This window comes from Hakea prostrata, chromosome 2, assembly GCF_041222555.1.
Source record: "Hakea prostrata isolate BN-2017 chromosome 2, UWA_Hpros_2, whole genome shotgun sequence".
Taxonomy (NCBI): domain Eukaryota; kingdom Viridiplantae; phylum Streptophyta; class Magnoliopsida; order Proteales; family Proteaceae; genus Hakea; species Hakea prostrata.
The window spans coordinates 24,351,272-24,363,326 of record NC_142601.1 but is presented as its reverse complement, the minus strand read 5'-3'; the positions used below and the strand labels follow the sequence as shown (position 1 = coordinate 24,363,326).

The window sequence follows — 12,055 nt, the reverse complement described above, 5'->3', positions numbered from 1 at the left end:
CCTCATTATATGTTAGGATTCCAATTCCTTCTCTCTCCTTGTGTCCATTTCTTAGGCAACTTCTTTCACCAACAGATAAAACTTTCTTAGGCAATTTCCTTTTACAAGCTTACTTCCAGAGCTTAGTTCTATACATGTTCAACCAATACTCTGCAATAATATTATCAAACCTCAAAATATTTTTAGTACTAGACAAAATGACTTTGTAAACATGTTACAGAACATTTGGATCTAAATTTTTCTATAAACAATCATATACAAGCACATTTTCTTCTACATATTTCACAAGGCATTGGGTTCCATGTTTAGCATTTGTGTTGTTCATGATTCTGGCTTTACCTGAATTTTATGCACACATAACTTTAACATCAAAAGTTCATTAGTCATCATGATACACATCAAATGAAGCTGTTTTTGGGGTTTTGTCTAGTAACTGAAAGATGAATGAATATAAGAGCAGAGCTAAACCAGTCCTTGTTCTTCTGCTTCCTGCCCAAGTAGCCACCTAAAAAACTAATGAGTTTCAAGAAGTCTTTGATGTGTGAAAATTGTTAAAAGATGCTTTTCTAGATGGCCGTTCCAGCTTTGAAAAATTATTAGAAAATGAAACAAAAGATAATTAATGATGGTAGAACTGATCCTTAAATTTTTATAAATACTACAACCACTTTATTTGTTGAATGCATATCAATGGTCAATTCAAGTTGAAAAATCAAAACCAACCAACAATAAATTGTAAGGTAAGGTGTCCTACATAAGGCATCAATTGAACTTGAAGAAGTCAACATTATAGCTTGTGGAAGTTTTCTAGCCACTCACCTCTCTGATCATAAAACATACACATATCTAGTGAGAATTTTGAGATTACCCACGACAAAATAATAGTGCAGGATTCTTGAAAAGCTACCTAAAACATCAATGGATCATCAATTAGGACTAAGAGAGAGGGCAGGAATCTTTTGGCGAATCTTTACTCACTACATTCTCCTCTCCTGCATGGGTGTCACCTGCAACCATGGAAACCACTCGGATCTCCTGGCATTGCTAGCCTTCAAGGATGGGATTACTAAAGACCCACTTCACATCATGGACTCTTGGAATGGTTCTCTTCATTTCTGTAAGTGGGTCGGTATAACATGCGACCCTGCAACCCAAAGAGTTTCCATTCTCAACTTAGAATCTCAAAGGTTGGTTGGATCTTTATCTCCTTTTATTGGAAATCTTACATTGATTTCTTCAATCAACCTGCAAAATAATAGCTTCCATGGTGAGATTCCTCCAGAAATAGGTCGTTTGAGAAGCTTACAACATCTCAGACTAACATTCAATTCCTTGGGAGGCATGATTCCTTCCAATCTCTCTCACTGCACTAACCTCAGAACTCTTAATTTATCCATAAACAATTTCATGGGACAAATACCAGACCAGCTTAGTTCACTCTCTATGATTCAATATCTTGGCCTTGGAGGTAACTTTCTCACCAGAGGAATCCCTCCATGGATAGGGAATCTTTCATCTCTATACTTTATTTCTCTTGCAAAAAATAGTTTCCAAGGAAGCATACCTCATGACCTTGGAAGACTATGTTGCTTGGGAAAATTCAGTGTATGCTAATGAGCTCATAGGTGAGATCCCATCTTCACTCTACAATATCTCCTCCATTTTTCACTTCTCTGTCACACAAAACCTCTTGCAGGGTAGCCTTCCCATTGATGTAGGCCTTACTCTCCCTAATCTTCAAGTATTTGCTGGTGGTGTAAACAACCTTACCGGAACCATTCCTGTGTCACTGTCAAATGCATCTGCACTTGAGATAGTTGATTTTGCTGAGAATCACATTACTGGTCATGTGCCTGTGAGTCTGGGGAGTTTAAAGTACTTAACTAGACTTAATTTTGAAACAATCATCTAGGAAGTGGGCAACCCAATGACTTGAAATTCCTCTCCTTCATTGCTAATTGTACAAATCTGCAAGTACTGGGTATAGGTTACAATCGTCTAGGAGGAGAATTGCCCAATGTCATAGCCAATCTCTCGGCGCTGCTCCGTATATTCACTATGGGTTCAAACATGATTCATGGAAGCATTCCTGTGGGGATCGGTAATCTTGTCAGTCTAACACTACTTGGCATGGAAGGAAACATGATCACTGGTAGTCTTCCAGATGCATTGGGGAAGCTTAAGCAACTAAATAGATTGGATCTGAGATTTAATGGATTTTCAGGTCTAATTCCTTCCTCTATAGGCAACTTGACCCAATTGATTGAGGTCGACATGGATGTGAACAACTTGGAAGGAAACATACCTTCCAGTCTTGGAAATTGTCAAAATTTGCTAGAATTGAACCTTTCTTTTAATAATCTAAATGGTACCTTACCAAAAGAAGTTATAGGTATTCCTTCCCTTTCTATTTCATTTGCAGTGGCACATAACTCTTTGAGTGGTCCATTACCAGTAGAATGGGGAAACTTGAAACATTTGACGGAATTGGATGTGTCTGAGAACAATTTCTCGGGTGGAATACCAGATGCACTTGGCAGTTGTGTCAGCTTGGAACTCTTATACATGGCCGGTAACTCCTTCCAAGGATCATTCCCGCTCTTCTTTCAGTCTTTAAAGGCACTACAAGAAGTGGATCTTTCACAAAATAAGCTATTTGGGGAGATTCCACAATATCTTGAGAACTTATCATCCTTGAAGATACTAAATCTCTCTTTCAATGATTTCAAAGGCCAAGTGCCAAAACTTGGGCTCTTTGCAAATGCAAATGCAATTTCAGTTGTTGGAAACAGAGGTCTCTGTGATGGTATACCAGAACTACAATTGCACAGTTGCCCAAAGGTTTCTAAGTCAAGTACAGTGATCATAACTTCTGTTGTGGTTTCAGTGATTATTATCATTTCATGTTTAGTTGCTATCTTCATTTGGATGAGATACCCAAGGAAGAGAGATTTGGCTGCATCTGCTTCCCATGATTATTCATTACTTATCTCTTACTCTGAGCTTTTTAAATCTACTAATGGTTTCTCAGAGGATAATTTGGTTGGGCATGGTAGCTATGGCTCTGTGTATAAAGCAGTCTTGCCAGAAAGTGGAGAAGTTGCTGTGAAGGTATTGAACCTTCAACAACGAGGTGCTTCTAAGAGTTTTGCAGCTGAATGTGAGATCTGGAAAAACATTAGGCATCGGAATCTTCTAAAGATATTGACAATCTGTTCAAGTATAGATTTTGAAAGGAACAAATTCAATGCTCTAGTTTATGAGTTCATGCCTAACGGGAACCTCGACGAATGGTTACATCCAAGAATTGGATCAAACAAGGTTCTAAACCACATTCAGAGGTTAAACATAGTTGTGGATGTCGCTTCTGCATTGGAATATCTTCATTTTGATTGCGAAATACCTGTTGTTCATTGTGATCTAAAGCCAAGCAATGTGCTTCTTGACAAAGATATGACCGCTCATGTTGGTGACTTTGGACTTGCTCGATTTCTTTATGAAAGATCCAACGTTTCATCCAACAACCAAAGCATGTCAATTGGGATAAAAGGAACTATTGGCTATGTTCCTCCAGGTAAAAGTTCCATTCTAATTACAGTGCTTCACAAGTTTAAAATAGATCTGTTAGATTGCGTTCTACTTCTTTGTGTATGGTACGATAAACCACTCTCTTTCACTGATGTATGACATATCCTGATGAACTAGAATGATTGATTGCAGAGTATGGTATGGGAGCCCAAGTGTCCATACTTGGTGATGTATATAGCTATGGGGTCCTATTACTGGAGATGTTTATAGGCAAAAGTCCCACTGATGATATGTTTAAAGACGGTCAAAGCCTCCATGAATTTGCTGCAGCAGCGTGGCCTGGACAATTGATGAAGATTGCAGATCCAAATTTGTTCTTGGTAGAAGAGAAACAAAAGGAAAAGGAGGGTAGCAAAGAAATAGATGAATCACCTCTTAGCCACAGCAACAATGGAAGTCACATAATCACAGAAAGCTTGAGTTCAATAATTGAAATTGGACTCTCATGTTCTGCCCCATCACCAAGAAATCGGATTACAATGGAGGAGGTTAGACACAAATTATATGCTATTAGGAATTCGATTCTTCAGTTGGAGAATCAAAATTGAAACAAATAGAAGATGTAGAATTACATCTTGACATACAAAAGAGAGAATGAAGGGAGTGATGTTATTATTTTAGGTGTTTTTGCTCAGAAATATTTTCTATGTTGATCATTACATTAATCATTAGTTCTTAGCTTTTCTAGTGTAATCACTCTATTCAAGGATGAATTCCATGTACTCCATCATCCAAGAGAATGATCAATTCATGCCAACTCCAGACAGACATCTTACTTTCCTCTGAATTTATTTGGTGCTATGACTCTTGTCAATCAAAAACCTGAGGAGCAAGGTTTGACGAAAAAATGTTTGTGGTGTCTGATTATGTTTGGTTCTTCTCATAGTCTATGGTGTGGGATTCCTATACATTACGATCAAAGTGCAATGCACATTGAGTCTGATGGACTTACAGTGGGATTCAGCAAGGCCAACATAGCAGTATCTATTAGTCTATACTATGGAGGAATTTTTTAGTATTCCACTTCCTACAAATTAAAGTTGTCATGTATAACTTTTATTCTTGAACAGTTTGTATATGAGTCGTATTTGATATTAGACTATCAATGATGTATGTGAATATGTTTTAGTCACATGTGTTACGTGTAATGTAGGTTTAATGTTTACTTCAAGCATGTTTAGATATGTGAAAATACATTCAGTTTTTTCCACATACAACCAAGCATGAGCACAAATCCAAAAGAGCATTGTGTTGTTTCTAGTCAAACTAACCATGGATATGTGTTTATAGACCTTCCCAAGAAGAACCAGGCCCCGAAAATGCATAGAACCTACCTAACATAACATCGAAGCCTGGCAGATTCTATACTAGGTCTCAGCAAGATCTCAGCCAGATCTCAGCCAAAATCACAGTATCTTGGTGGTCTTGACGCCTTCTAGAAACCGAGACAAAACAAGATCTTAGACATTGTTCGAGGCACAGTTGCAAATATGAACAACTCGTATATCCTTATCACAGTCATCCTATTCCCAAATTCTAAGAGGAGTGGTATGCATTAAGAATATCTACAATGACAATACATACCAAACACAACCCAAATTCTAAAAGGGAGAAAAAAAGGAGTGGCATTTGACTGAAAAAGATACAAAACAAGAAGATAGCTACAGAGTTAGAGACATCCACAAGTTATTAATGTCATTCACTCAAGAAAAAGTATCATGCAGTATAAAAGACATACATGAGTGAATACCAAATCTGGTTTCTGAAAAAATGCTACACAACAACATGATTATTTATGGTTGAAGTAAAATGTTGAGAGGTTCTTTTTTTGTTGTAGGTCAGCTTTACCAAAAGAACAGAAAGCCCAAACTAGTCAGAAACTTGTGAAGAGTTTTACAACCCCATTGAACTGGAGTCAATGTTTTACCATCACCATCTTCACCATTATATGGCAGCGAACGGAAGTCAATGTTTTCTTCAGTTATTTGAGGTCTTTCTTTTAGCCTGTCAACATGCAGGTCTCACTGATTCCCATTGATTAACAGTATCTGACTGTAACCCCATCAGGTTCTTTCTATGGTTACATGATTCATGAAACAAACAGAGGAACATCTTCCATGTGGACAAGAGACCAGTGGAATGCAATCTTCATTGGATGAAGTGTTTAAGAATCTACTGACGTTACACTTGAAACTCATATGGCATCAATTTTATCATGCTGGAATGCTCAGGTTGATCTTTCATTAGTATGTGCAAGTTAAAAAAGGTCAACTGAGAAATTAGATAGAGCTATATTTGGCAGAATTAATATTTAACAAATCATCTAGTGCGACTCATAGATATGGGGGACTTTCATTTTATACTCTATGATTACCAGATTCAGTGCTCTGGTGTTATTCAACTAAAATTAACAATATACTGTATTATTCCAGCTAAAAGCAACCTCTTCCTCTTTGCCTCCAATAAGAAGAAACTGAAATATCTCATAGAAAATACTCTGAAGCTTAAACTTCCTCTTGACCCCAAAAGAAATATAAAAAAGAAAGAAAAAATTCTCATAACAAATAATCTGAAGCTTGGTGGGGGGGGGAGAGGAAAATTTGACAGCCAAACACTCTTTGCACCCAGTGGGGCTTATCGATCGAGATCAAAGGAGTTAGGTGATGACTGATTCCTTATTAAGGATGAAGAGAAAGGAAAACAAAACACCTTTTCAAACAGTTGCCTCAAGGGTACTATTATCCCCCACTTGAACAGGAGGATTGGAGTTATTACCTTCCACAACTAGCTGTGATGAATAAATTTTGATTTACCATTTTTGACAACTGATTCAAGCCAGGTAGCATAACAGGACCTCCTTCATAAATCCCTTGATTTGCATCTATCCAGTTTATAACTCCCCATTACTATCAAGTATGTTTTGAGCAATCATGAATTTCTTGTCTGAATTAGAGATGCCTTCTTCATGTGAACAAGTAATGTTTGCTGAAGTTTGCAATGAGGTGCCCAAATCAACCATGTGTCCATTTGGATAAGTAATTTTCTCTGCAATGACCACATGATCATTCTCGGGATGAGTAGTGGAGTCTGAATCAATCAGTTCACTTTTTGCACTAGATATAGGTTCCTCTTCATGGCAGGAAAAGTCCCCTTCAGCATTTGGTTTAGGCGAGTTCTCTGTAGCAATTGGTTCCAAGGTTATGTAATTCAATGGCACTTCCCTTACGATTTGTTTTTCAGCATTTTCCCATTGTTCTGAAACAATGATAAGATTCTGAGTTTCCCAAATATGGACGAGCCGGTCTGGCCCTGGTTGCCACACAACATCTCCTTTGTTGCCTTCAAGAAGAAATTTGAATTGTAGAGTCTTTCCAACAAGCATATCCTAGTCAACACACAAACAACATATCAGAAGAGAGCAGTCAAATAACTAAATTTCTGCGAATTCATACATTACTACTTACAAGCTCAAGTGCCCACATATTTCCATCTGACCATTTCAGTGGCACAGCAGATGAAGGATCCCACATACCAAAAATGGGGTCATCACCAACTATGAGGAACCGCTGACCATACACACATTCTTTTTGTAATTGGAATCTAACATGAACAGTCTTTTTGCCTGAAATTCAAATGGTGGATTTAATATGGGACAAAAACCAATGTTAGGAAAAGGAAATAAACATACAAGCAACAAAATCTTACTTGTTACTTGAGCCTGATCTTCACCAAAAAATAAAACTTGAACCTGATCATCTGCAGTGTCATGGCCAGCCTGCACAGCATCTTCAGTCTCCAAGCCCACCTGCACACAATGTTTTACTGAAGACCATATACATCTTATTCCATTCTGTGTCACCCTCGACCAGTAGTCAATAAGCCAGCTATATTACAAATCTTGATTTTAATTTGGCTAAAAAACAAAAGGAAATGCAGCCATGCAGGAGGTTTAAATAAACCAGAAACAGAAAGAATAATAATGCATACGTATAAGAAGTTAGAACAAGATCAACCGAAATCATGAAACATGAAGAAGACCAAAACCCAAAACGTCAAATTACTAACCCAGATTCCAGAAATAATTAAACACCAAAAAGAGAGTTAAGTGGGGAAGGATAACGGGGTGATCGATACCTGTTTATCCATTGAAAGACATCGAACAGACTCAGTTGTTTTGATATGCAGAGGAAACGAATGTAGGGAAGCGACACCAATGCTCTTCTGAAAGGGAAAGGAACATTTTTGTGGTCTATTGGAAAGAGTTTTCGAAGACAAGATTGTTTTGCTAGGATTGTATTCTGCGAAGATATTCGATGCAGAACTTGTTAAGGCCTCCATTGCCCAATGTTGCAGCTTCAAATTAACAGAGATTGCTTATTCGTTGTCGGAGAGAAAGAAAGACACAGAGAGTGAGCAAAGTCTAGTGAGAAGAGAGACGAGTAGCTTTTCAGAATGTCATTTCATTGCGTTGGATGAGCTCTAAATAGGCTTCGGAGAAGGGACCCGCCCACGAGAATTGGATCTGATTTGACGTGGCAGCTTTTACGGAGCATAGTGAATGTGGGTCCCACACAGACTTGATCAACCCACTGGAGCTCTTTTTTTTTTTTTTTTTTAATTCGTTAAAGAACATACCGGCTCAAGATTGGGTCCAAGCTAAATAGGAATCTGGATCATCTCTCCATCGGGGGAGAGTGCTCCCCCATGGCTTCCTGACCACAAAAATTAGTGGGTCTCACTGGTGAAATTTTTTTTTTTTCTTTCCAAAAAGTGTTTTTCACTGTAGGCCTCACTTGGTTTTTGTGGTCGGAAGTGTCGGGGAGCACAAACGTCGGGGTCGCTGATCCGGACTCGCTAAAGAGAGTATAAATTGCCAACATAGCGGATGTGGGTCCCACACATACTTGACCAATCCCGCCAGCTCTTATCAGATTTTCATCCCGTCCATTTTGACAAAGAAATGGATCAGTCATTTCCTTATAAATGAGTGACATGTGTCCATAGGTTAGATTTGAGGGTTGAGATGTCTTTCAAATCTAACTTCAACTTTTAGATCTGACATATAGACACATGCCACTCATCCATCCATAGGAAATGAATGGTCCATCTCCTTATCAGAAATAGAGAGGATAAAATTTCAACTCCCGAGTACCATGTGTTAGGATTCGAGTGATCAATCACACAAGATCAAACAAAACAAAATTTTATCCTGGTTCAGCTCAACATGAAGTTAAGTCCAACATTAGGTTTTCCACTGTATTATTTTCTAAACAACTCGAATACAGATGTTATGTTATAAGAGAATCAAAAACCCTAAACCACAACTATTCATGGACCTAAGCCCAAACTGCAAAAGAACTTCGAGGCCTAAACCCCTCTGTCCATCCACAACAGAATGTAAAGCATGAATCATACTCAACACCAAGGAGTAGAATTAGTAGACAATGTTTTTCACCCAAAATAAAAAATAAAAGAATTAGTAGACAATGTTAGATGGATTAGGTCTTCCACTAAGCTAGCTATTTCATTTACAAATCAAAAAGGAAGAAGTTGCACAACACAAACAATGATGATAATTTAAAGTTGCCAAAGAAAGGAGAAAATTTAAAATCAAGATCAAAACTAAGTAAGTGAATCGTTAATTTGGAAAGTCAAATTCATCACCACATTATTTTCATTTCTTTAATTGAGGTTTGACAAAACTTAACAAAATATTGTGGAGTACAACAGATACCGTGTCTAATGACATTTCATACCACATCTATGAAAAATACTAGCTTTTACTCCTTCAATAGTTAAATTGAGAATTATTATTATTTTTTCATCATAATGATAATAATTATTACTTCTTTTATTTCATCCATGTTTATAATCTTTTTTTTTTTTTGTGAAACATCCATGTCTATAATCATGACCACGATTATAATTATCTTATTTTATACTTATCATGACTTGTTGCACTTACTTCAAAAAATAAAACAAAATCAATAAGAAAAGTTTTATAATTTTTCATTAATAATCCATTATTTTACTTAATTATAAGGAAGTATGAAATCAATTCAGAATATCTTTTAAAACCATTTTCGTGCTTATAGGTCTAGTCACTCTGATCCCTCATGGACTGGTTACCTCTGTTGGGATCCTGGGTAAAGGGGTAAAGTCCTCATCAAGCATCCATGGCTGGGGATTAAGTCAACACTCTCTTACCACGACCATTGACATGAGTACTGGTGCATGTCGGGGTTTATAATCCAATGCAAGGCACTAGTAACATACTATATGAAGTCCAGATACTTCCCCTACAGCACCAACCAACTCGATTCCGTATCCTTCGCAACCTAGGAATGAGAACCCTCATGGACTGGCTACCGCTGTTGGACTCCACTCCCTAACCCTATGGTCATCCACATATTATTGGGGGCAGAAAGCTCTCATGACTCCTCACGACACCTGGGCTGCTCCTTGGACATCCATGAACCCAACCCTACCATTGCAAGAACAATAGTGGACTACTAGGTCTCCGCACGACCTGGTTACCGCTGTAGGATGAAACAGAGTCACGTCACCATCGTCACAGGTCATCCGGCTTCAATTCCCCTACCGAAAGGGTAATAACATGTAGGGTACCTAGCCATGCAATTATAGAGTCCCTAGGTATGTCATCCAACCATCATGATAGTGCTGGAGGCACCATGTGTGCCATACCACAACCCTCAAATATCTCAAGCAAAGATATCCAATTGGATAACCTTTCCATCACAACTACATTACATCAAACAAGATCATATCATGACCGTTCAAGTAATATCATGAAGTAACAAAGTATGTAAATATAACACAAACGTAATAGTGTTAAAGTAAATTAAACAACTACAACAATGTACATGATTAATGAATAATATAGGAAATATCTTATTTATTATATACATGTCATTGCATATAAACAAGATAGTGTGTCTTTACCTGTCAATAAGTAAAAGCTTCCTAGAGTGCAATCCGATCACAATTATAAGACTTTTAGCAAAGTTAGAGAACACCTAAACATAGGATTACAAGATTATATAAGAGACATGAGTCAAACAGAGTAAAAGCCAAAAGTCACATTGCTACTGGACCCAGCCGGTCGCTTGGCTCAAGTGACCGCCTTGAGCAACCGCCCCAAAAACAGACTGTTTTCAACTCCGAAACTCAGACTTTTGATCATCCGATTTCAATCCGGTTTTGGGATGATCTCAATCCGAATTCCAAACTTAACAAATCTATAACCAAGGAGCAAATAAAAAACCTAAAATTACCACAGATCTATCACCCAAACCCACTCACTTGATTAAATCCATCCTTTATTCGAATGCAGGGATTCGTTTTCGGACATAATCTTCTCAAACACATTGATTAGGGTAACCTGCCAATCATAATTAGGTCACCCCAACTTGATGGATATGGATCCAATACCAATCCAAAGTTGAAAGAAGAGAAAGGAGTGAAAGGGTTTCACCTACCTTAACCTAAGGGTGTCAACTATGGACCGGAACCGTCAAACCGTACCGGACCGCGCCGCCTAATACCGGACCGTAGCGGACAGTTTAAAATTCGGTTCGGTCCGGTTTCCGTTTCAGCTGCAAATACCGACGGTATAGAACCGAACCGGACCGAATTTCTAGGTATTATTGTAATTTACATTCCAGTTAAGTTTGCTCTAGGTGCGATGATTTCTCATTCTGTCTGTGACTCTGTCATTCACTCTTCCTCTCGTCGGCGTCTTCGTCTCTTCAGAGTCTCAGACTCTTCAAGTTCGAGTCTTCAGGTTCAGACGTTCTCTTCACGTCTAAGTCTAACTCGAGTTCACTCATCTCTCTGAGACTCTGATTCTCTCATCTCTCAATCTCTCATCGTCATCGAGTCATCGTCTTCGTGAGGCATTTTGAGGCTAAAGAGCAGAGACCGTGAGGCTGAAGAGCAGAGGAGTTTTGATTTCTTGAGCCGGAACCTGAAGTCGTGACTTGAAGTCATGAGCCTGAAGGCCCTGAACCAGACCATAGGTTAGTATGATTTCTTCTTCTTCACGTTCTTATTCTTCTTGAGGCTAGATGATTCAACGGTTTCTACCATTTCCTCTGTTGCAATTTCATAGATTGCAAATTAATAAACTTCATTGAAAACCCAAGGAAGCCGAATGATTCATGCGATTGATAATAACATGTGGAGAGATTACTCAAATCAAAAGCGGTAGTTATAACTTCATTTTTATTCTTCACGTATTTAAGTGGGGAATTCTATTTAAACTTCATATATAACATACCTTTGCTTCTTGGTCATCTTCTCTTCTTCTTTTAATTCTGAGTCTGATGGGGTTGGGTTGGATTGTTTTCACAATTATATAAATGAAGAACGATTATAAATTTAGCAGTTAGGTTTTCTATTTGGACTTTTAGAAGTTCTCTATTTATCTTGTTGTTTCATGATTGAA

The 12,055-nt window shown here is 38.0% G+C and overlaps 1 protein-coding gene across 1 annotated transcript; it reads left to right on the top strand.

The window, feature by feature from the left end:
* Window positions 1–882: 882 nt before the first annotated feature.
* LOC149024127 (LRR receptor-like serine/threonine-protein kinase EFR) lies at window positions 883–5,209 on the top strand. Its single transcript, XM_089144457.1, is given in 4 exon segments — window positions 883–1,601; window positions 1,603–1,898; window positions 1,901–3,574; window positions 3,721–5,209. Coding segments are annotated over 4 exon segments (3,069 nt in total). The 5' UTR covers window positions 883–918; the 3' UTR covers window positions 4,137–5,209.
* Window positions 5,210–12,055: the final 6,846 nt, after the last annotated feature.